The sequence below is a fragment of the Heloderma suspectum genome, chromosome 7 (assembly GCF_057233095.1).
Source record: "Heloderma suspectum isolate Gila_16-S chromosome 7, 16-S_ref, whole genome shotgun sequence".
Classification (NCBI taxonomy): domain Eukaryota; kingdom Metazoa; phylum Chordata; class Lepidosauria; order Squamata; family Helodermatidae; genus Heloderma; species Heloderma suspectum.
The window spans coordinates 111,626,044-111,652,608 of record NC_139464.1 but is presented as its reverse complement, the minus strand read 5'-3'; the positions used below and the strand labels follow the sequence as shown (position 1 = coordinate 111,652,608).

General features: G+C 42.2%; 1 protein-coding gene across 10 annotated transcripts in view; it reads right to left on the bottom strand.

Annotated features, from left to right (window-relative positions):
* Positions 1-26,565, bottom strand: part of ITPR2 (inositol 1,4,5-trisphosphate receptor type 2) — a 351,496-nt gene that overhangs the window by 15,012 nt on the left and 309,919 nt on the right. For all 10 annotated transcript variants that reach the window (XM_084811532.1, XM_084811531.1, XM_084811533.1 and 7 more), the window contains 5 exons: positions 24,886-25,081; positions 23,646-23,738; positions 22,954-23,084; positions 22,359-22,524; positions 18,703-18,863 (listed from right to left, as the gene is read on the bottom strand). In XM_084811532.1, the coding sequence (XP_084667658.1) occupies positions 18,703-18,863; positions 22,359-22,524; positions 22,954-23,084; positions 23,646-23,738; positions 24,886-25,081 (747 nt within the window). The remainder of the gene's footprint in view (positions 1-18,702; positions 18,864-22,358; positions 22,525-22,953; positions 23,085-23,645; positions 23,739-24,885; positions 25,082-26,565) is intronic.

Here is a 26,565-nt window from a genome sequence, read left to right as displayed (position 1 = left end):
TGTTCCAATATTTCTGGCCCTGGCTATATACACAACTGGAATGCAAGCATATTGGTGGTACCCATCTGGGGACAGCGTATCCTCCCATACTCTCAGGTCTGACCACTTTTAGATACAGGATGCTAGACTAGATAGACATTTAGTCTGATCCAGTAGGGCTTTTTTTTGTTGTTGTTCTAACCCCTGAAGATAACAGTAGGGATGGGGAACCTCTGGCTCTCCATAAGTTGCTGGACTACAATTCCCATCATCCCTGACTTCTGGTCACCCTGGCTGGGCCTGATGGGAGTTGGAGGTCAACATCTGGAGAGTCACAATTTCTCACCACTGGTAAATAGCTTCCTTATCCTTCTCTTCCCGATCATCCCAGAGTGCAGGACACGGAACAATGGGCTCAAGTTACAGGAAGCCAGATTCTGGCTGAACATCAGGAAAAATGTCCTGACTGTCGGAGGAATACGACAATGGAACCAATGACCCAGGGAGGTGGTGGGCTTTCCCACACTGGAGGCATTCAAGATGAGGCTGGACAGCCACCTGTCAGGGATGCTCTGACTTGGATTCCTGCATTGAGCAGGGGGTTGGACTCGATGGCCTTGTTATAGGCCCCTTCCAACCCGACTATTCGATGATTCTATGATTCTGCTATTCTTCCAGATTGACTTCCACCTCCTGTGATGGTGGATGGATGTCTATTACATGCAGACTACCTTGACTAGTTGCTCAAAAGCAGTATCATCTTATTCAAAAAGGAGCTACCAGATTGTATTCAATGTTAGTCTAACTTAAGTCCCATTCATTTTGATGGGTCTACTCTAAGTAAGACTAACACTGGATGCAACCCACTGGGGGGAACTGCTGTAGGAAACCAATGAACAATAAGCATGTATAGCAGCATTCCCTGTTCTGTTCCCCTCACGGCCACAAGGGTGGTGGGATATTCGTGGCCACATCTTCCAACCCTAAATTGCACCTCATCCACAAACGACGCAGCCTCCTTAAATTCTGGCTATATTCTTCACAGTCAAGAATGCTATATTTACATGTAGGCTTATCATTTGTGCCAGGTATTCAACAGTTCTCAACTCCTGTAAGTACCACAATGTAGTCATTATATTTCCAAGCTAAAGGTATAGTGGAAAGGGCTGGTATGGAGATCTTTGAGCACCTGCTTCATACATTATTATTAATGTATCAACAACAATTTATTGTTAGGATTGTTGGTTACTTATTATTACATTTCACAACTCATGTGAATAGATGGCTCCAGAGAATATAGGAAGTGCCCAAAGTACTGTGAGCTCCCACTTGCTCCAAATTTAATAAGACTTCGGGGGCGACTACATCTTATGAGCCTAGTAGGGGGTTCCCAAACATATATTTAGCTTGTAATGCAGGCATGATGGGTGCACGTGCAGGAAATAAGTCTGGGGGGGGGCTGGAATGATGGGTTACAAGATGAAAACCAGCAAATAGAGAAAGACCAATTCGCACGTAATGTCTATTCCTGGGTTGTTTAACCCAGGAACTGAAGTGGCTGAGTGCAAAAGAGAGCGCTGCCTCCCACACATGCTCATCATCATGCATTCAATCAACAACTCAGGGATTGCTATTACATGCAAACCAGGTCACAGAGTTAGATGCTTCCTCTCCCCACTGCTGATTCGCCTCTGCAAATCCTTACGTTACTGTCACAAACATGAGTTTAGGAAACCTTGTTTGTCGGGGTAAGTTGTACTTCCTTCCATACTTCCAGATAAGGGCGCAATCCAGAACATGTTTAGGTTGCATAATCTGGAAACAATTAAGTTTCTACCCAACTTTAACATTTTTAAACCATTCGTACTTTTCTAACCGCTTGCCTTCCCAAGTGCGGCCTAAGATTTAATGGCATTTTATTTTTAATTACTAATGTTTGTGGTTTTCAAACACTACCTTAATGGAATCTTTTCCACACTGACTTGTCTGCCAAGGAACCGTTTCATGTAGCGATCTGAGGGACCATTATAGGACATGCTCATTATTTCCCAGCATGACTTGAGACACCCTCCAAGAGTACCCTTTGGCTTTACACTGGAGGAAAACACTGATAGTTGTCGTCAAACTGTGTTTTGGGAAAGCTTGTTTGCCATCACTTCTCATTGAGGTAAACCCCCCTCCCACACTCAGGCATTCCGAGTTCCCTAGAACATAGTTTGAAAAACAATGACTTACTCTAATGTGAATCTGCTGGAGTTTGTCTCTATGTCAGCAACAGGTACTAGCTCCACCATTAAAAAGTTTGCCCAACTGAGGTAATTAACTTCACTATAATCTCTAGGCTGTGGTGATAAAATAATAACATCTGCTCCAGACATGAAAAAGTGCCCGCTTTTTCTTTTCTTACCACAGATGTTGCTGATCCAAAACAATAAATTAGAGCCAGTATATGGGTACTGAGAGTGTTACTACTAACTAGAAATTTACTGTAGCAAGAGAAAGATTTAAGGGGCATTAAACGTTTGGCATACTAATGTGAATTTGGCTTTAATATCTTGGCAGCAAAAGGCAGATGTCCTTAAAATTGGAGGTACAGAATCCATTTAAATTTAACCTTGACTTCCATAGAGAGAAAAAACTCTCTCGACACGTTAAATGAGAAGGCCCTCTAAATAGCCATTCACCTTCAACTGTTTTTGGGCCTGCTGTTAAATCATATAGGCTTCAGCTGGAGACCATCCATAAAGTAGGTTGCACATCAACAGGAGAAAGGGGTCACAATGTTGTGAGAAAGGAGAAATTTTTACAGGAAGGAAGATGAAAGACACAAGAAGTTTTGAGATGTTAGTTACTTATTACTGTATTCATTCATTTTTGTTTTAGTAAACTCTGGAAATGTCGTGTGTTGGATGGTTAATTTAATGAAATTAATAAGTAAAAGGTTGAAAAGACAAAGGAGAGATTTACTATGGATTCGAATAGAGCAAAGTATAATAAGGTGGGCGGGGGCATTAAAAACATTTAAAAGTGTGGCACACTTTATGGACACCTACCTGGTTAACACACATTGCAATCCTTTACATTGTTTACCATGCCGCAATCATCACTAATGCATTATTTCCAACATTACACGATTCCATTTTTTTGCTAGTATCAAACGCTTTATGTATCTGAAAGACACTTAAGGCCTGTTCAGGCTTTTGGTACCAGTTAGCCCCAAACAAATGAAGAGGCAAGTTGGAATGCATGGCGTTAGCCCCGCCACACATGCTTCCCAGCCAACACATGATCCGCTCAATCTGAAGGGGACTATGTTCTTTGTGCATAGGGTTTCCATCACAAGTATGGAAACTTGGATGCTCAAGGTTCCTGTCGGCGTGGGGAAAACCCTATGCACGTAGGTGCCCCTTCCACTGAGCCAATCGTGTGTCAGCCAGAGTGTGTGGCTGGAATGGATGCCATTGTTAGGGAGGTAGGCTACATATCCATGCTTTCCCCTTCGTGCACTCAAAGTTAATACCTGAAGAGGGCTTTTGTGAAGCTGCAGTCCCATACCTTCCAATATTTCAGAGAAGAAAATGGAAACATGCTTGTGAACTCATAATGCCCCTTTTCCCATATGAAGGAACACTATGTGAGTGATTCCTCCCAACACACTACACATTGCTGAAAGCTCATCTCCACCTAATGTTAATTTGCTCCGCAATTAATTTATGCTACACCCATTTACTCTGCAATAGCATGTTCTGCTCTGGTTGCTGAAGCAAGTTTGTTAATAAACTGATTATAATAGCTTCCTTTAAAAAATAAAATAAATTAAAAAACCTTAAGAATTAATTGAATATTTAATCTCACAGTGGATCTGGTTGTACTTTTTATAGAATAGCTGAAATGCAAACACATTCTGCAAAGTGTGCTATCTGGATAGGTATGAGAAGGGATGGAAGAGACACTAATGCACATAACGGATGGACAAATTTGTCATTTTTCTAGTCTTCATTTTGTTCCATCCAATTTCCATGTCATTAGCAACTTTTTAAAAAGTCAGCACAAGTGTTTGTATGCAGCTTTGTGTACATTTCTCCTAATATATGCATTTTGTATGCAATTTTGCCTAGTATACACATTTTTGCCAGCTGTTTTCCCTTATATAATGATTTTTTGTACTTTTCTCCAATAATGCACACATTTTTTAATGCACTTTCCCTTTATGTATGTATTTTTATATGCATTTTTTGTTCTGGAAACTGCATTGCACAATCCTGAAAAGTGCAAATACTGAAGGGGTTTGCATATTGATTTGGGAAGTGCGCATTTGGTAAATTCTTATCAAAATGCAAACCAGCCAAAATTCTCCACACTAAAAGAAACTGTTTAAAGGCATTCCTACAATCACTTCCTAACAAGGACAGCCATTTACCAGGAAAAAGTACCTGAAAGTAGGCACCTTCCCTGGTAAATAGGAACAGCTGGAACATTTGGAATCCTGTGCATAATAACTTGGGAGTTAGCTGCATTGAACTCAGTGAGTCTTCTGAATAAACGTGCATAGGGCCAGGCTGCTAATTACGTTTATGCAGTTTACATGATCGAGAGAATATAATTACTTCTTGCTCTTTTTCGTTGCAAAATAGTTTCAATTTTTATTATAGTTTGATGCTCAAGGAAGAGCCCAGAATGTGAGCTTCCCTACTGATTGTTCCAATGCCAGAACTGTTGCTTGAGGCAGAGGTGAGCTCAGTGGCACGGAGCACTTTTTATCAGCTTAGGCTGGTATACCAACTACGCCCTTATCTAGACAGAGATAGCCTAGCTACAGTTATCCATGCTCTGATAACTTCTCGTCTGGATTACTGCAATGCGTTATACGTGGGGCTGCCTTTGAAAACGGTCCGGAAACTTCAGCTGGTCCAAAATAGGGCAGCAAGATTGTTAACAGGGACTGGCCAGCGAGCTCATATTACACCAGTACTTTTTCAGCTACACTGGCTGCCAATCCATTTCTGGGCCTGATTCAAAGTGCTGGTATTAACATTCAAAGCCCTTAACGGCTTGGGGCCAGGTTACCTGAAGGATCGCCTCCTCCCATATGTGCCTGCCCGGACCTTAAGATCATCCTCAGCGGCCCTTCTCCGTGAGCCCCTGCCAAAGGAAGTGAGGCGGGTGGCTACTAGGAGGGCTTTTTCTGCTGTGGCACCCCGGCTGCAGAATGAGCTCCTTAGTGAGATTCGCCTGGCAGCTACATTGTATTCTTTTCGGCGCCAGGTGAAGACCTTTTTATTTTCCCAGGCATTTTAGCATTTTAGCTTTCTAGACTTTTAGCTTTGCTGCTTTAAATCGGTATTTTAAATTCCTGCACTGCTGCTAGGTTTAATTGCGGTTGTATTGTTATATTGTGGTTTTAATGTTCTCTACATTTTATATTGTTTTATTGTGTGCCTTTTGGTTTTAATTTTTGTGAACCGCCCAGAGAGCTTCGGCTATTGGGCGGTATAGAAATGAAATATAAATAAACAAACAAACAAACAAACAATGCTGGCAGACGTTAAATCATTCCATCACATCTCCCTAGTTAAGGAAGAGGAGAATAACTCATTCTTGGTATTGATTAATATATTTAACTGTTGGCATTTGTCACTGTTAAGGCTGCCAGGAAATATGCCAGCTAGCTCCAAACTGCTAAATTCTGCCAGCCCCTAGTTCTGGGCTTTTAAATCAAGACCCAGCCTTTTGGGATCAGACCTAGGCTCCATGCACACATACATTCACACAGTGTTGTGGGAACTCCACTCCTGTCACATGACCCCACCTGCTACAGCATGTGGGTGAATGCTGGAACCATGTGGATGGAGCTAATAGTGTGGGTCTTTCTCACCCAGCCATCACAAGGTTCCAGTAACCACCACTGTGGCATGTGATTGTTCCTGGGGTAACTATTCCCACGCTGCTCAGTGTGTGTGCGTGTGTCAGACAGGCAGACGGACAGACAATAGGACTCAACTTCCAGTGTGAATGTCCTGTTTTCAGTCCACTCCCTATTCTGTCCCTTCCTTCATCCACTTTGTCTCACAGCTCCATGCCCCTCAGCTTACCCAGCTTCCCACTGTCCCAAGTCAGCCAACAGATGTGAGGAATAATACAACATACAGACAATCCTGTCTAGCTTCCAGGCCCAGCACCACTTGGGGGTTTCCATGGTACTGATCTCTGTCCATCTTGCTTCCTGAGAAACCTGAACCTTGCTCAAGGTCTAATCCATAGCAGAACCCTGCAAGCCAAGCTACATCACAGATCCTCATCAGAACCCACAGCCTGAAATGGTACACCATCCAATATCAAGGGTGCCTTATGTATTTCAAAGTTGCCCTTCCAAAATTCCAAATATTATGACAAGTCAAGGCCAAGGTTTCCACACCTGGACTCCATCTGGCATGCAAACAACTTCACATAAGCCATTTTTTTTCACACATTACATTAGTAATATAGTTTTCACTTTTAATTTAAGCCAAGTGCCTAAAGGGCACAAGCACAAATTGGGTGCATGCATGCATTTAAAATAATTTGACATAAAATAAATTATTAGTATGACAAAAAAGCAATTAACAAAGTAAAAATATAAGATGTTAAAACAAGAGCACTCCAATAACAACACATTAGCACAGTGTTCTTTGCTGCAACGCCTTTGGGCCATTGGCGGCTCCTGATCACCTCAAATGTGGCTCTCTGCCTGCCTCTCCCTCCTTCCCTCCCTCCCTCCCTCCCTCCCTCTCCAATTCACTCACTTTCTCGCTCCCTCCTTGCAGAAGCTGCTCACTCTCAGCAGGGGCTCTCTAGCTTTGTCTTGTTGCTTACTTTAGTGGTGGGCTGGCTGCTGTGATCTGGGCTACCAGAGGAGGCTTTGGGGTGGGGATTCAGGAGACCTGCATCATCTGTAAGGTGGCTGGGGCAGGAGAAAGAACAGGACGCAGGCGCAATCAGCCAATTAGCTGTGGTGGTGGAGCAGCCAAAGAGGCAAAAGGCAATGTGATGGGCTAGCTGCAGTGATGCACGGTGCAGCTGCTGAAGGTGAACTGAATGTGTGGGAAAGGGAGTGCAATGTGGACCTCCACTGGGGGTGGTCTCAGTGGAGGACCCTGGAGCCACAGTGACTCCTGCTTGAGAAACAGCGAAGATAACTGTGCTAGCATAAGCCAGCCATAAAGTCTGGCACTGTTTTTCTTTAAGGCAGCAAACCACTTGCTGAACATAGGCAAGGGGGTCCATGATATGGGATCCTCCATTTAGAACATCAGTCTCCGACTCCCAGAGGGCCATAAGCACTCTAACTATTCTGACTTGCCATAACATTGCACTTGGTATAATGCACACCTAAGGAGCAGTTAGAGACTACATATTATGTTTTGCACCAGGTACTAGAATATCTCTTCATTCAAATTATTTGCTGCAGGTGGTCTGTTCTGAATGGAGTCACTGCAAATCAATAGCAGAAAAGAAAAACTTTTAGTTTCTGGGTGCTGATGTTTTTTCATCCTCTACCCAGCTCTAGTCTGGTTCCAGGGCTGGGTGGGCCCTGAGCAAAGAATCCTGGGATGGGCCCTCTCTAGAGTGGGCACGTATTCATTGCTAAAAAAAGAGGAGACCGTTTTGACTAATATTTGCAGATGTAAATTTATATGCATAGGTGCAAATATGGAAAAAACAATGATTTAAAAAGAAATGCAACATATCTCACCATCATGGAGAAGACAAGAGTAGGTGACCTGTGTGTGGTGACCTCTGTATGCTGTCCAGGTGCCAACTGTGGATGGGCAACTTCAAGGCCCCTGCTGCTCTCCCTCCTTATGGGTCCTTGACTTTAAGCCAGAGTTGGGCTGGACAGCCCTCCAAACAGAGGATGCCTTCAAACAGAGGGCTGTCTGCCACCAGAACTCCAAGACAGAGGACTGTCCTTTGTAAAGTAAGACACCTGGCCACCCTAGGCCCCTCCTCTGTCAGTAGGCTTTGGCAGGCTAATCTGGCTATGGTGGCTGCGTTCCAAGAAGTCCCAGGTGGCCGAGTCTAGCCACCCTTTTAATTTCCCACAATGCTTCAGAATAACACCAGGCCAGGAGCATTGTGGGGAACTAAAAAGGTGGCTGGGTCCAGCAGCATGTGCTGCTCAAAATGCCTAGTCAAGGGGGGGAAATGTAAGGGGGACCCAGGAGTGGGCCCTGCTAGAGTGGTGGCTCTGGCAGCTGCCCAAGGACAGCAGGTGCTGATGCCGGCTCTGATTCAGCTTAAAATAGCAAACAAGAATTGAACTGCATCGGCTACGTAGCTCTTCTATTTTGATTAGCAAATATTTTCAAAATGTAAATATAGTTGTACTCTGTAAAAGGCTCTCCTCAAGCTTTACTGCTGAACTCCAGCTGCAACAGCAGCAGGCAAAAGGACAGCGAAATAGGAATTCTGCTACCTAACATGTTAAGAAAAACTACTGTGCAACAACACTATTGGAAGGTTCTTCCACTGTGCCATGGAATCACTGACTCATCTTGAGCTAGGCACATTGCTGTATCTCAATGTTCCTCAGCTGTAAAATATAATCAGTGCCCTCGAAGGCTGCAATCCTATACACAGTTACCATTGAGGGATAGGGATGTGCGAATCAGCAAAACTGGAGCTTGCCAAAGTTCTCCAAATTCCATCTTGAAACTCATTCCGATTTGAGTCCATGTCAGATTGTGAGCATTGTTTTTTTCTTTTTGCATGAAAATCTGTGTGCATTTTCGTGCATATTTTTCCAAATGTATGCATCAGTTGTGTGCATCTTTGAAATGCACACATTCTTCTCCCATTGATTAAGGTGTGTCTGGGTGCATTTTTCAAAAGTGCACATTTTTTCATGTACATTTTTCAAATGCATGCATGCGTTGAACACATTTTTTTTGGTCCACAAGTCACATTGCAAACTCAAAAATGTACAGACTTCGACTGCAGAATGAGTCCAAATCTGCAATCAGTTCAGAAGGTGCAAACTGGGTAAATCCTGTTCAAAAATGAGCTGAAATGAATTTCTCATACATCCCTAGCATAGGATTGCACTGTAAGCGGTATAAGTGGTATAAATGCAAGTAGATTGGAAACCAGAATGAAGTGGATCCAGATAAGAATAACTAGTGTATATGAATCCACAATACTATGATTTCTCAAATTTGAAAGATGACTGCAGAGTTTTCTACTGTATATCAATTGGATATAGCTGATGTACAATATCTGATATACACAATCTAAAAATGACCTTCAAGGAAAAAATACGAAGTATTATACTGAACATTTTTGTTAATATTATATTTCATGATGTAAAGTATACAATAATCCAGTTTATGTTGAACAAAATTTTTTTAATTTACCCTTTTAAACCATCTTCTAAACAAAATTTCATTAAATGCTGCATGAAACAAACATTTTGCACTTTGTCCTTTAGATACAACTTGATCGATTTCTTTTTCTACAGCTAATCTAATGTATTCATTCTATATATCATCTCCTTTATGAAAGATGACACAAACCTAGTTGTTTTTATCATGGATGCACCCAACAAGGGAGAGATGATTTCATGAGCTAGTGTTGCAACTAAATAGGAAAAAAACTGACACAGAACTCATTTAAAAGATTGCTGAAAGACAAATGACACAAGACTCAGTAATTAGTCAAATTCAAGCCACTTATCCCAAGCAGATAAATTTAGTTTTGTGGCTATTCTGCCAGCAAGTGGTTTAAGAAATAACGGAGTTATTGAATATAAAACTAAGGACAGTGTACAATCCAAGACTGTCTAATCTTCCTCGCCTCTGCAATCTGAAATATTGTGGTTGAGGTTGATAGCTGGCTTATCTTTCACGTTTGTGGAAAATAAATGTAAATCCTATTTCAGCCATGAATTCAAGAGATGGTCTTACGTGAGAACCTCTTTTTTCCTCTCTTAGTTCCTTCTCTCTAAAAGAGGACAAATTTCTATTCTATTGATGGAGAGAAGACCAAGAAAGGACGTTCACCTGCTTAAAGTATCATAGTAAGGATTAATACTAATTCTTTATATACTGACCTGTTGCAGTGCTTTTCAGACTTCCTGCTTTTAAGAAACACTCCTACATTGACATGTTTTGCTGAGGAATCCCTGAGTGTCTGCCACAGGATGGGGTATTGCAAAAAATTCTGGGACGTGCTGTAATTCCACACCTCCCTTCACACGGAGCACTATCCAGGCCTTCTGAAGCTCATAATTGCTCCATGTGAATGGAAAGTGCACCTCAGAATGTACTCAGCACTCCCTTGCAGGTGTATCACAGCACAGGAAGACTGGTAGTGACCGCAACCAGTGATGTCACTGAAGTTTGGTTTGGAATGTGAATTCGGGGTGCTCATGAAGTGTGCCAGTATTTCCAACTGGTGCACTTCTCAGTGGTTCTTCTCTGCCTTGTACGTTTCCCAGCTCTGCTGGGGCCTGGAATGCTTCCATGTAGTATTCCAAAAACCAGGCAGAGGGGGGAGAAGGGAGAGAGATCCCGCCCTTAATGCCATCATCACTGCCAGAGTTTCACTGGCCATCACTGATGCTGCTGCCAGCAGGTAAGAGGGGCTCTGCGCTCATGATGGAGGATGGTTGGAGGAGGGGTTCAGGCTCTGCCATGCTTCCAGTTATGTGATCAAGAACATATCGGGGTCCAAAATGGGCATGGTATTGACCAAGAAAGTTTCCCTTTTTCTTTAATAGAAAATAGCTTGATTTGCCAAACCCAGTTCTGAACAGAACTGAGGGGTTCATGTAACTCCATCACCACTAGCAGGAAAGCTAATGGTTTGGAAGCTCATCTGCCATGACTACTAATATTTTAATTAAGGAACCTTTGAGAACTTAAGAACATAAGAAGAGCCATGCTAGATCAGACCAAGGGTCCACCTAGTCCAGCATTCTGTTCACACAGTGGCCAACCAGCTGTTGACCAGAAAACACAAGCAGGACATGAATGCAAGAGCACCCTCCTGCCCATGTTCCTCAGCAACTGGTGTACTTAAGCTTACTGCCTCTGGTATTGAAGGTAGCACTTAGCCATCAGGACTAGTAGCCACTGATAGCCCTGTCCTCCAGGTATTTCTTTGACCCCCTTTTAAAGCCATCCAAATTGGTGGCCATCACTACATCTTGAGGTAGCAAATTCCATAGTTTAACTATGTGCTGTGTGAAGAGGTACTTTTATCTGTCCTGAATCCACCAGTCAGCTTCATGGGATGACCCCGGGTTCTAGTATTTTGTGATGGGAGAGAAATGTCTCCCTATCCACATTCTCAGCACCATGCATAATTCTGTACGCCTCTATCATGTCTCCCCTTAGCCTCTTTTTTTTCCAAGCTAAACAAGCCCAGCTGTTGTGACCTTCCCTCATAGGGGAGATGCTCCAGCCCCTTGATCATTTTAGTTGCCCTTTTCTGTACTTTCTCCAGCTGCCAGGAAACCCAAAGTTCCTTTGAACTTTTTTTTTAACCACTGACATCCTAAACTTGGTTAATGTTTTGGTAAAGGAGACTGACATCAGGAATAAATGATATGGCAATGACAGCTGGGCCTTGTTTTTGTCTTCATAAATCTTGAAATGGCACCTGCAGCTTTTTTGGCTGGGGAAGTCTCTTATTTTTATATAGTTTTACATATTTGAGCTCAGAATTATCAAACCAATTAAATAAATAAGATAATATCATCAAACACCTGAATCAAATCCTCAGGCTTTAATGATCGGTCCACTTCTGTTCCAAATGAAGATGGGGGCCTCTGTACCGATTCCTTCTTGTTTGGCTCATGGCAAGAGGAGCTTTAGGTCAGTCAGTTGCTTATTTTAATTTTAAAAGCCTCACTGCATATAATACCAACACTGTATTTCCTAGAAAATTATCCTGTCATATTGGCCTTGGAGTTTGTTTGGTACAATAAATTTGTGCTATTTAATATAATTTCTTTTATACTTAATTGCACATTGTGTGATGTATGCTGCCTCAGTCTTTTAAAAGTAATTAATTTATACAAAACATTGTGGGGCTTTTGTGAGAGATAAGAAGCACATACGTCTCATTCCCACAACATGGGGTTTGAGAATATCTGTTAACTTTTGGATAAAGGCTAAAATGCAACTGGAACTGAAATGCAATAGCTGTAACTGTGAGGACAATACTCTTCCAATGTGAACGGAGATTGGGATGTATAAGATCACTTAACCAAATTGCTTCATGTTATTTAAGATAACGTTCCCTGTGCATATCGTATGTTGTAACTTTTTTGGAGAAAGAGGTTGCTTGCTGGTCAATATTACTTGGGTTTGTTCTTGTCCTTTTAAAAGTTGCAGGCCATATTTGTTAATGGCAGAGTGGTTTATTTTTCAATTTAAAAAGTCATTTTCTGTATAAGATTAGATTTGGAGAGTAATTAAAATGGTTTGAAAGTGCTATAAGTGTACAGTTGCCATAATTCCCAATGGCCCTGGACTCTGCTGGGCACACAGGGTTGCAGGAGTGCCTTAAAAGTCTTCATACGGAGACCCTGCCACCTTGCCCAAAGTCCTCCCAGCTGCCGCTGCTGAGTCCAGGCAAGTTTGGGAAAGGGAAGGAAGCCGTGGCAGAGAAGACTGGGAGAGGGGTTGTATGTAACTGAATCAGATCCATTTTGAGACCAGGATTATATTGCCAAATGTCTGGAAGTCATTGTTTTTCCACTGAACTATTTGTAATGTGGACGGGTGTGGAGGATCCACCCATCACTAGTCTTTTTCTTTTCTTTTTTAACCTCTCTTCAACCTGAATTTACATTTATTTTTTAAATTCAACCCCGTCCTACTCAAACAATGCATTCCACCAAATCAGTCATTCAAAATAAAATCCATCAATCTGCTGTCAAGATTCTAGTCATTATACTTCCAAAACTGGTTTTTCAAACTGAAAGCATGAGGTAGAGAGCGGCCTTTGGTGCCTGTGTTAATATTTTAGAGGCTCAACTCCAGAGATCCCACCATTAGCACTAATGAAAAATACATTAGTGTGCTGCATCAGTAATTTCCAACTGCTGGCACCAAAGGATTAATACACTTAGTATGAATATTAATGCACACATTGGAATAAATATTAATACATGATACCATGCAAGTTTGAACACTAAAGAAGGGTAGTCAGAAGGAACGATAAACAACAGAACTACCAATCCAATATTCTAATCAAGACAACAACCATACAAAAATCTACACCACCTGCTTCACGCAGAATCAGTTTTTCCTTTCTTTTTGCACTTGGGTTTAATACCAGAGTATAAAATGTATGTGGTTTGTGTCAGAAGAGAAGTGTATATGCATGCTCTTTATTTTTCTTTTTTTTTTTCTGGCAGTTCCTTTAAAATGTGTATGTGCTAGTGGCTTAATTTTTTCCAGCTCATGACTTGCTGTGTATTTACATGATGCCATACATGATGCAGGTCTCATACCCGGGTACAGCTGTACATTAGGAACATAGGAATTTGCCTTCTAGCAGGTCAGACTATTTGTCCATTCAGGCCAAGGTTTTCTACCCTGAGCGACTGGCAGGGGCTTTCTGAGGTCTTAGGCAGAAGTCTTTCCGTGGGGTCCTTTTAACTGGAGATGCCAGGCCTTGAACCCTGGGCCTTCTGCAAGCAAAGCTTCTGCTCTACTACTAAGCTATACAGTCCCAATGTATTGGCCCCAGGAGCATAGCCAAGTCATTTATAGTGTTAGAGGGGCCTAGACATCTATAATGCTTGCTTAAGTTCATTATTGCTGCAATTCCCATGCTAGTAAGCCTCTGAGCACATGCAGATGAGACAAAAGGCCGATAACAGCCTTCTCGGTGCATTCCTTGCTAATGATGAGAGTCTTTATCTCTGATGTGCCTGGGAAACAAAGTCTGTTTACAGGTGGCTGTGCCTGAGAACCAAACTCTTCTAGCCTATGTGGGGAATGAACGCTAGGGGTGCATGCTGCTGAAACGCTGCTTATTGCTAACCTGTAGAGTATAAGACCCATTGTACCCAGTGGCTCAGGGTTCAGAGAAGCTGTCTGATCCAACCATTGGGTACGCCTGTGTGCTGTAAGTTACTCAAGAAAGTCTCCTTGTAAGCAAACCTTTGAGTCTGATTTATCACTATCTTGTCACCTCTAACCTAAGAGTTCAATGCCCACGGCCGGGGCAACACACCCCCTTAACTCAAGCTAAGATTGGACTAGGCAAGTGATAAGAGATCAAATGATGAAGTACATGATGTCAACTGGCCCTGTGTGTACCATGTCTATGTGTTATCCTACCCACCTAGACTTTTACAAATCACTTCATGTGGCATGGTCCAAACACAAGGAGAAAGTCAGGTGTGACCTGACTTCTCCCTGGATAAAACTGCCCATTCCTGACTACCATTTACCTGAAACAGCAGCATGAATTACCACAGAAAAACAGCAGCTCCTCCAAATTGCTACATCTTTGGGGACAGTCAGGCTGCTCCACATGGAGTGACTTCTAATTGTCTGAACTGGCCCACAGGCTAGCAAACCCATTTTCACACTTTTCTATACTATAGATGGATAGATACTGTGCTTTTTCAAAATGCGTTGCAGAACTGATGATTTCTGCTTCCCCTTATAGCCCATGTGTAAATGCATTCAGCTGAATATGCTTACAGAGTTCCTGCAATTGGAAACTCCAATACGGCAGGGTCTGCAATTGTGGAAACTCTTGCCAGCACATTCAGCTGAATGGGATTACAGAGCCTTCTTCAGAGTGTGAAGGTCTAACTAGGTACCAGGTGTGCGGGGATGCTGGGGGCAGGGCTTATGTGTGCACCCACACGCTCATAGACCCTTTAGCCCTACATGTGAGTTTATATCATTTCAGATAACACTGGAGATGATGGATCCAATTACGGATGTTGGAGAAATCTGCAATGGAATCAAATGACTTTGGATTTCTATGACCCTGACCCATGGATTCTGCTATGGACTGGCTTTTCCCGAGTTGCATGGATTCTGTGGACTTATGGACTGGTTTTTTTACTTTCCAGAATTTTATGCAAGTTTAGCTATAGAAAAATATGTAAAAGAAAAAAAAAACTGGCCAAAAATGTGCATTTCCTCCACAGGCTAAAGGATAAAAATGCGAATTTAGTGGGGATTTGCACATTTGCACCAATGTGAATTTGCACACATTTGGGAACCTGGACAAAAAATCCGATTCTGTCAAGGAGCAGACGATGGAACGAAAGGCGCCTGACAATCCACGAAACGTAGATGGAACTGATTTTACATAATCCTTACATCCCTACACCCAATGAAGCTTTGGTTTGAGCGGACGCTCCAGCACATGCCTCAGTTTTAACACAGAAAAGGGTAATTTTGACCCAGGTGCTTAAAAGCAGCCACCCGTTCAAGTGATTTCTTGGACTAGAGCTTGAGGTGGCAGGTGCAGATATCTGAGAAGATTATAACTGAAGTCCTAATTAAAAACCAAACACCTGTCAGTCATTAAAATAAATGCTGCCATGGGAGAAACAGGGAGGTAGTTCTTACCATCCTTCTTCTCACACCGGGAGTCTCTGTAGAACAAATATTCAATTTACCCAAAGAAGTGCAAGTGAATTCTACTGTGTCTCCCACTTAGAGTGTGCGGGGGCGCTTCTGTGAACTCTAAGCCTTGGTTGTACTTGGCAATGACTGAACAAGACAAGTTCCTTCTGGAGTCATTGGGAGTACCTTCCTACCTTCTTTCCCCTTCCCTTCCCTCCTTGTCCCACAGAGGGAGCCAGGAGGGGAATTGATTACGGGATGGATCTTGCTCCCTCCCATCACTGTTTGTTTTACATGAAGGGCAAAGGGGAGGGGAGGTATTTGCTCCCTCCCATCACTGTTTGCTCCCTCCCATCCCATGAAGGGCAAAGGGGAGGGGAGGTATCTTGTTCCCTCCCATCACTGTTTGCTTCCTCCCATCCCATGAAGGGCAAAGGGGAGGTATTTGCTCCCTCCCATCACTGTTTGCTCCCTCCCATCCCATGAAGGGCAAAGGGGAGGGGAGGTATCTTGCTCCCTCCCATCACTGTTTGCTCCCTCCCATCCCATGAAGGGCAAAGGGGAGGGGAGTTATTTGCTCCCTCCCATCACTGTTTGCTCCTTCCTATCCCATGAAGGGCAAAAGGGAGGGGAGGTATTTGCTCCCTTCCATCACTGTTTGCTCCCTCCCATCCCATGAAGGGCAAAGGGGAGGGGAAGTATCTTGCTCCCTCCCATCACTGTTTGTTTTACATGAAGGGCAGGGGGAGGGGAGGTATTTATGCTCAGCGTTGCTTTAGAACTTGCCGCACATAGTCCATATTTCCCATTATCAGCAGACATCACTGCATATTGTGTGTATGTGTGTGTGTGTGGGGGGGAGGGAATATTACTCACGCTTCCTGATTAACATTTCTTGTTTAATGCAAGTAGCAAAAAGCCATGCCTGTTACTCATGAGATATATGCACTCCAGATATGGGTACAGCTCATGCATCTCCCTGTGGGAAAGTTGCATGTGTCCCCACTTTGGATGTTGCACAAAAATAGCAAAAACGGCAGGTACAAATGACTTGTACTTCCTGTCCTTCACATGTTATAACTTCCAGACGTCCCCCTGTAGTCTGAAATTGCCTACCATGAGAAGAAATGTGAAGAATGGTTGAATCAGAGGTATCTTGTGGTTTGTTTGTTTTTTCTTATTCATGGAAGTGACCAAGAGTGCATTTTAATGAAATACCTACATTACATTCTGAAATAAGTCCTATTCAGGTGTTCCATTTGTGGATGAAGCAAATGCATGAGGAAAGGGAGTGCTCTAGCCCTGCCTGTCTCCCTCATCGCATTTATGGCCCTCTACTCATGGAGGGCAATTGTCTGAAGAGGACAGCCTCCTGTATCTGTGAAGGCTCTCCATGAGAGCCAGAACACTGGAAAATCCACATTCTGGCTCATGCAGAGAGCCTCCACGGATACAAGAAGCTCTCCTCTTCATATGGTCACCTTCTAGGATTAGAGAGCAACAAAGGTGATGAGGGAAAGGGGCAAGGCTACAGAGCTCCTTTTCCTCACACATTTTGTTTATCCACAGATAGAACGCCTAAATAGGACTATACTCAGGACTAATGTAGATTGGATGACTGATATGGTTGAATTCTGGTCTCTACATCTTCAGACTGTAGGGCCATATTTTTCAATGCTCCCCCTGTGAAAAGCATCCAGCATATAGTAAATTAGCACATCAAAGAGGCGGGCTAAGCTAAACATTTTCCCCTGATGTGCTAGTTTACTACTTGCAGGGTCTATCTGGGTATTCACTAAAAATATGTAGTTTGAAATGGTACAGTTCATTCTGCTTAATGTGTGTATTGGCGCTAAGCTGTTGAAAACAGGTGTATTGAGCTTCTTGTCAATACGCTACCCTTAAAGGCAGCCTCAAGATAATTTTAAATACATTAAAAGTACATGAATTGTTACACTTTGCTCTGTTTTATTACCTCAGTGCAGAGGCTGCTTGATTCTGTAAGCTTTTGCTGGCACTGCAATTTCCTTAGATGCAGGGGAGAATGTAAAATATTTTTCAACATGGAAACATTATCTCTTGCCGCCTTAGTTACTATTGCTGATTATTATGAAATACAATACTTCTTCTTGTACCACTACTACAGTATCAAAGGCCTCTGATAAGAATTAGAAACAACGATAGTATACCAAAGTCACTATAAAAATGGTCATGCATGTAAGATGGCAAAAAACCTGTTCCCACTAACATCAAAGGCAAAATTCTGACTGATTTAAATAAATTAGGATTTCACTCTGTATTCTGCCACTGAATACTCACTATTGCAAGAGATCAGTTCAGACCTCTGTGGGGAGAGAGGTGGGAGGGAATATCAAAGAGATAGAGAGAGAGAAGAGGGTGACAGAAAGAGTGAAATGGGATAGCCCCACTTACATTTGGGTCCAGCTCTGCCTACAGTTGTCACGTGGCTTATGACAGACGAAAGGTTCCCCAGCCCTGTTCTAGGCGGATTCTTAATGGCCTTGTTACGGCTAATGAGAGCCCTTAAGTAAAAAAATCGCATGGCAAACATGTATTCTTTTGTCCCAGGCGAATCCCAAGAACTGGGCTAGACTCTCCTATGTTGTCTCCACAGGGTTTGATTTCCTATGAATCAAAAACTGTTCCATTGTCCAACTCTGAAAATTATTACAATGGCCCTCTGTGGCCTTGTCTATGTTTCCTCAGATCAGTTATAATAGGAGAAACGACTAGTTTTCAGACCTTTATTTTAACTCTGTTCTATTGCTCTGTTCAGCACGGTGGTGTGTTTTTTCATGAAACAGTGGCCTGATGCTCCAGAACACAGAAGTAGCAACTAATATTGTAATCCGAGGGCTCCTGATTCACGTTCAGCTTACATACCAGTGAAACCCACTGAGTATGAGAGTTCAGTAGCCTGATTGTAACTGTGAATGTTACCTTCATCTTTTCGTTATGCCCAGTACTGGGCTTTCGCCGTAGGCTGTTACAAATGCATTAAAATGCCTTTGTGGCAATACAGATGGCAGCTTCCCACAGTTAAAGTAGAATACAGTCCTGCTGTACCTGAAAGGGCCATCTCTTGGCTGTACAACTCATACCAAAACAGACTCACCGCAATCATTTGAGCCACATAACTTTCAGGACCGGTGTATTCCGTTGGGTCTTTCACTCTGACCAGAACTATAAAGTACAGATAGTGCCACATGTTGTGTTCTGACTTTATGTGCTCCTCAAACGAAACTGTCTTGTTATCAAATTTATCTCGCTCAAGCCCTGCAAAAAGGAGAGAGACATACAAGATATTTCATTGGCTCCATTACCCTGTCAATGCTTGTTTTCATTATACGTTTTTTTTAAAACGACCTGATAATGACACACACGCACACCTTGTGAAACGTAATCAGAAAATGTATGTATTTATTGTATCTCTGTCCTATCTTTTGTAAAAATGCCTCAAGACACTGTGGCTGAATCTACACATAGCATTTATACCACTATCATACTGTTATCATAACTACTGGTACACAGGACACCAATGGGCACCAATAGTTATGAAAACAGTATGAGACCAGTACAACTGCTATGTGTGGATTCAGCCTGTACAATATGAAACACTAAAACACAGGGGCTATAAATGAAGACAATAGCCAGGCATTCACTTGAACGTGTGAGGGCTTATAACGTGCACACTACCCCCTCCTGCTACATCCCATGGTGCCCCGCCCTGCCCCTCTCAGTTCGGACCTTCCTGTGCTGAACTGGCAAGGTCCAAAGGGGAGTCCTACTTGTGTTTGCTCGAATGCGATTAGGGTCCCATCTACAGAGAGATGCTTTCCAAAGAGATTGTATAAAACTGCATTTTCATGAAATCAGATTTGCTCTTCCCATGGCACACACAGCCAGTTAAAGCAGGGTATCCCCCCGCAAGAACCGCTTTTGTGTGCCAAATTGTGGGTGGAGTCTTGTGGCATAAACAAGCTTCCTGAAAACAAACAAACCATAGGCTCCCCCGCCCCCTGCTTTTCAGCCCTGCTCTTAAGTGCAGAGGAAATCAATGCCTGGATTGAGCGAGAGGAGTGTGTGTGTATGAGTGTGCCTGTATGCACCTTCCTCTATCCCGGCGGCCCCAAGCAGCATGCTCAGCAGGAGTAGCCGGGCCATGGGGGCTGAGCGGGCAGTGCAACGGAGGATCCGCAGCGCCGTCTCTCCCCGCGGTGACACCCCAGGCTCCACAGAGGCCCTTCCCTGGAAGGCAGCCCTCTAGCCCAGCCCTTTCTTTTTATCCCCCCCACATACACACACACCTCTGTAAGTCCTGCCCTCTTCCCCAAGGAGAAAGTTGCTCGAAATTCTCACCTCCCCTAAGTTTTTCTCCACAGTTCTCATCCCCGCCCACCCCCTGGCCCCGAAATGCTGAAAATGGAAGAAGCGAAATGTTTGGCAGAGCACTAATAATAACCCCACTCGAGGAGACCAAATGTCTATCTAATCCAGCATCCTGCTGTTTCCCACAGCAGCTAACCAGATGCTTATGAGAAGCACCACAAACAGGACATGAGAGCAATAGCCTTCTTCCACTGTTGCTCCCCATCCCCAATGACTGGTATTCAGAGGCATGTTGTCTCGGATACTTGAGGTAATATAAAGCCATCACACCTAGTAGCCACTGATAGCCTTACCCTCCATGAATTTGTCTAATCCCCGTTTATAGTCAACTAGGTTGTGGCCATCACCACATCTTGTGCTAGCAAATTCCATAGTTTAATTATGATCTGTCTGTCCTGAACCTTCCACCATTCAGCTTCACTGGATGACCTTGGGTTCTAGTATTATGAGAGAAGGAGGAAAACGTATCTCTATCCACTTTCTTCACACCATGCAAAATATTATAGACATCTATCATGTCCTCCATTACTTGCTTTTCTAAACGAAAAATCCCCAAACTCTGTAACTTTTCCTTCTTTGGGAGTTGCCCTTTTTTTGCACCTTTTCCAGCTGTATAATATTCTTTTTGAGATGCGACGGCTAGAGCTGTACACAGTATTCCAAGTGTGGTCACACCACAGATTTGTAGATAATGATTTTACACTGAAGGAATGTTGGTTTTCCTTCTTGCCTGGTTGTGGGTCTGACAGATCTCTATGACTATAAAGATCTATCTGTATTGTTTTTAACTTGTTTGTTATTTATTTAAACTGCTTCATCAGTCTATGAATGGAATATCATCATAATTGTTATGGGACTGTAAGGCCTGGCTCACCTAAGTGCACCATGGGGCCATATGGGGTCACCATTTCTAGATTATCCAGAAGGTTCAAACAACGCGGAGCAAAAAATCAACCATCAATTAACCAAGTGCAAAGACAGAACTGACTGTAGAAAATAATAACAAAAAGCTCAATGCATTTTGAATAGTTTCTAGCTCTTCATCAGGGGAATTTGTAGCATTTCTTTATAAGTTACAGTCTGCTTATGTGAAGGTTATTTTGCAAGCAGGTAAAACAATTTTCAGTGTAAAAGCCTTAATATCTGAATACAAAAGTAAACAGGTCTGAAATGATTCAGTTGCATGCATGTTGATGTTCTGAGAATCCGACCACAGAAACCTCATCCCTGGATCACTCCAGAAATATCTGAAAGTACTCTAACGTATGTTGTTGTTGTTGTTGCTCAATCGTTCAGTCATGTCCAACTCTTCATGACCCCATGGACCATAGCATGCCAGGCCTTCCAGTCCTCCGCTCTCTCCTGGAGCATGCTTAAGTCCATATTCATTGCATCGGTGATGCTATCAAGCCATCTCATCCTCTGCCGTCCCCTTCTCCTTTTGCCCTCAGTCTTTCCCAGCATCAGGGTCTTTTCCAGAGAGTTTTCTCTTCGCATTAGGTGGCCAAAATATTGGAGCTTCAGCTTCAGTCTCTGTCCTTCCAATGAGCACTCAGGGTTGATTTCCTTTAGGATGGACTGATTTGACCTCCTTGCAGTCCAGGGGTCTTCTCCAGCAACACAGTTCGAAAGCATCAATTCTTCGGCACTCAGCCTTCCTTATAGTCCAGCTCTCACAGCCATACATTACTACTGGGAAAACCATAGCTTTGATTAGACGGACCTTTGTCGGCAAGGTGATGTCTCTGCTTCTTACTACGCTGTCTAGGTTTGCCATAGCTTTCCTCCCAAGGAGCAAGTGTCTTTTAATTTCATGGCTACAGTCACCGTCTGCAGTGATCTTGGAGCCCAAGAAAATAAAATTTGTCACTGCTTCCATTTCTTCCCCTTCCATATGCCAGGAAGTGATGGGGCCAGATGCCATGATCTTCGTTTTTTTAATGTTGAGTTTCAAGCCAGCTTTTGCACTCTCTTCTTTCACCCTCAACAAGAGGCTCTTTAGATCCTCTTCGCTTTCTGCCATTAGGGTGGTATCATCTGCGTATCTGAGGTTGTTGATCATTCTCCCGGCAATCTTAATTCCGACCTGTGATTCATCCAACCCAGCGTTTCTCATGATGTACTCTGCATATAAGTTAAATAAGCAGGTCTCTAACATATGACATACCCATAATTTATTAGTAGAAGTTAAAGAAAAGACAGCATGAGGCTAACTTGGCTCTTGGATCCCACAGCAAGTGAACATCAAAGTTACCTTTTCATTTGCCATTCAGTTTACCATTGCAAAGCAACAAGAGCTATTGTAAATCACCTCTTATTAAAGAAGAAAGCTTTTTAAAAATGGCTTTCCCTCACCGGATTTAATAACTCGCTAACACATACCACAGATGAAACACGTTGTCTTTAAGATTTCCTCTTTTTTCTGCTTTTCACTTCTGAGATCTGCAAATGTATCAATGATGACTCCGAAGATGAGGTTCAGGACAATAATTATGACAATGAAATAAAACAGGAGATCATAAATCACTCGAGCAGCAAAGAGGGGCTCCTGAAATGACAATAATATTTCTATGTGATATCAAATTTGCACCCGCCTCAAAAATAAAATAAAATACGTGTTTTCATAAACTCTGTTTAAATCAAGCAATGCACACAAGCCAACTGCCCTATCATGGGTTGTTACATCCTTTTCATCTTATGTGGCTGGTTTCAGAGAGTTTAATGGGACTATGCAGAAACGAGAAGGACTTGACTTTCAGATTTCTGTTTTTCAACATTGGAGTCTTCTATGGACTCTATACATCCCGCCTCACCCCTATCAGCAAGTGATCCATGCACATCCATATTTTCACAGAGGAACCAGAGCTTCACCTGGAGTTACCACATCTAGTTTGGCCCTAAGGGTTACATGGATACATCTGATAAACATACCCCAAAATGAAGCTGTTGCACCATACATGATATATGAAATACTTACATCTTTGGAAGGCTTTCGGAGCACATCTCCAACTCCACCGCCATTCCTCAGGCCTTGGTTCAATACTGTCACAATACACATTAGAAGAGTGTCGCACGTCCTCTCAATCCCATCCTCATCTGTTTCTTCACCTGTGGTTTCAAGATATATATATATATATATATAATGACACAGGATTCTACTAAGCAGCTACTAAGGGCAGAACCAGGCAATATAGAGAACATGTGGCTACCTCCAAAATGGCAGCCCTGCATATCCTCTTCCACTTTCCCCCAGTAATGGCTAAGGGTGCATGTGTAGACAGAAAAAAGCCCTACAACACCCAGCACTCCCCAGCCAGCATGTCTGGTTGGAGAACGCTGGGAGCTATAGGACATTTTTTCTGTCAAAGCACGCATAGGGCTGCACCCTAATCGAAGAAAATGCCTGATGTAATGTCATGTTGAGAATTTACACCAACCCTGCAAGCAGCAGCTAATGTAACAGTGCAGGGACAGAGGAGCTCCCAAGGAGATTATGCTGTGCCAGTGTTTTCTTTTACTAGATGACATGCCACTGTGAGCGGTCAGAGAGGAGGAGACACAGGGCTGCTGCATTTAGGGGTATTCTTCATATCATCTAGTTCTGCCCCAGCTAAGCAATGGATACGCCTTTAGTGGGAATAGAAAACATTTTGTGGGCATTCTACTAACCTGATTTTATAGCTGGCATTATAGTACTACAGTTCTCCTTTGAACATGTTTCCATCATTGTTGTTAAGCTTGTGGTAGGAACTGTGGCGCTGTCTGTCAGAACAAAAAACAGAATGTTGGCAAAAGATGATTTGCTGCAAAACTATACGCAAAGTGTATCAGACACATTAAAAATCAGGACAGATGCATGCTGGCAATTCCACATTTTGTGGAATTCGGGTTTAAAATTTGTTCACATGAACAAATACCTAAATTCAAATGCTGTGCAGAATTCTGTAAATAAATGTCCTTTGTTACTTTGTTCATTTGTACTAGACAACCTGAGATTACTCTCCACTTCTGATTTACTTAATAACAGTGATTTAAATTACGTTTGAACACCCAAGCATCCCATTGTGAACTCCCAAAACAATGTTTTTCTTTTTAAAACTATTAGCTTTGAACCAGAAAATCAAATATACAAAATTAATTGAATTTTAAGCCGCTTTGAATATTTGTTCCGGCATTGAGAAAATCCACAAGTCTCCAAATCACTCATTTAGTGTCAGAAGAAACAAAGAAATAAATCAGAACACTCTTGAGGAAGAGGCATAAAGCAATCATGGTAATGAAGATAGCAATTTTTACATTTACAGTATATCACAGGCATTTCACTGCTGCTTCTGCCTAAATTAAAGAACCAACATCAAACAGAACTCCATCTAGTTAGGACAAAATATATTCAAAGCTAGAAACAACTGTCAGATATGAAAATAACGTCAGTTTTAAAAACCATTACATTATTCACAAAGGCTGACAAAAAGGACACTGAGCTGATGCAGTGTCTTTTTGAATCTTGAATACTTAAGAATTTTCAGGGATGAAAACACTGTTTGATGCTCATTTGTACATATATATGGAGTTGAGTAAAACACTAATTTAACATTTCCAAAGTAAGTAAATGCTGTATATATCAGCTTTATTTTATCAAAAACCTATTTTGCCTTATGCATCACAAATAATTTACTATACTATGTATCTGTGCTGCAAAAAAGGGCTGAAGTGCAAAGTTGACAAAATGATACTACCCAGATAATGTTGCATTATCTATCGTCTCTTTCTCTTTCTTTGTCTGTTTGTCTCTGTCTGTCTCTCTGTCTGTCCATCCTGTTCTCACTGGACTAGTGGAAGCTCTAATTTGGACTTAATGACATACCACAGTGGCATCCATGGCAATATCCTTTGGTGGTAGGAGCAATACCTGCAATAGGTGTCCTATTTTTCAGTCTTTCCACCTCCATAATGAAGTCATCCTTCAAGAACAAGAACCCAACAATGGAGAAGAGATAGACAAGGATGAGAGCTAGTACTGCGGTCAGGATAATGGAGCGCCCATTCCGTGTAACACTTTTGATGACATTCAGTAAAGTCTCCTCTCTGTACACCAAGTCAAATAACTGTGAGAAAATAACAGACAAAAAAGGAAAGAGGTCAATATAATGGAACACACAGCTTCTTCACAGGTTTGCCACCTGAACTCAACAAATGTCTTAGCGTAGTCCTTTTCAAACTGTGGTCTAGGGAATCCTGGGGTTCCTTGGAAGCTTATCAGAGGTTTCCCAGGGGGAAAGTGATTAATGGTGGACAAGCTTCTGTGAAAGAGCCTGAGCACCAATATGTATCTTCCCCACTGATATGCAGGCACATAAGTCTCTTGATCATGTCCTAGGGTGCACTCTAAGTTCAGACTGAGTGCTGAGTGCAACAGTGAGTGCTCTCCATTGATACCTGAAAGTAGAACAAGGCCTATCATTTTCACACATTAAAATACAACTTTAGTGATAAACCACATGGAGACAGCTGTATCTGACTCAATATCTTCCTAGTTATATGAATATAGCAAATGAGAAATGTGTAACTATATTCACAGACATTGTGGCTGTGAAGCACTGGCAGTAAATAATAATAATAACAACTTACAATGAATTTTATATTCACTTATAAAGCACTTCTACTTTTCCAAGTGCTGCACAGAGATTAAAATATATGACAGCTCCTGCCCACAGGCTTATGATCTAATAGATACAAAAGGAAAAAAAGGATGAGGAGGGAAGAGGAAAGCGAGTAAATTTGAGTAAGGAAAAAGAACAGATGTAGCTGCATGCTATGTATTAAGATTAATGTTTAGTTTGACTCTTAGAAAGCCCAGGTTCATTAAGTAAAATAATATAGACCAGGTTCCACTTGAATCTCTACTACAACGTCACTACAAAATGGCAGGGAGAAGGCCAAAGGAATCCACTAGGAGTCACAAAGCGATCTTAAGGATACAAGATTTAAAAAGGAAGATGACATGTTATATTAAGAGGTGTCTAAGGAGGAACAAAAAATAGGGATTTTGAATATTTCCACAATCCAGAGATTGAGTAGATCTCTGACTACAGAATGTTTACAGTTACTGAAAAATGAACGAATCATTTCCTGTTGGCAAGCAGAGTCACTGACTACACCCGCCTTAATCGCAGTGCTCTAGGAATAATTTTTAATCATTTTTTTGCCGTCAATAGGGTTTTGCAGAAAGAACACATCTCAATACTGAAATGTAAGATATGGTTTGTGGCCCACCCAGCATCTTCTTAGGGCATAAGAATGAATGTTTAGACAGAAAAAAGTTCTACAACTCCCAGCGTTCCCTAGCCAGTCCCTACGGCACTCTTGTGAGGGCCATGAGATTACATTAGAGTATTGAGAATATCAGACCCTGTTATTTTAAAGTAAGATTTTAGCCCTCATGGTTAGTATGTCATGTGGCTTATTGGTCTTAATCACACTGAATGAGTGCATGCAAGATCTGGGGGAAAAAACCTCTTTTGTGAAAGTGCCTTAGATCTTAAAGCAAAATATAACATTTTATTAAATAGAAGAACTATAAACGAGCAAT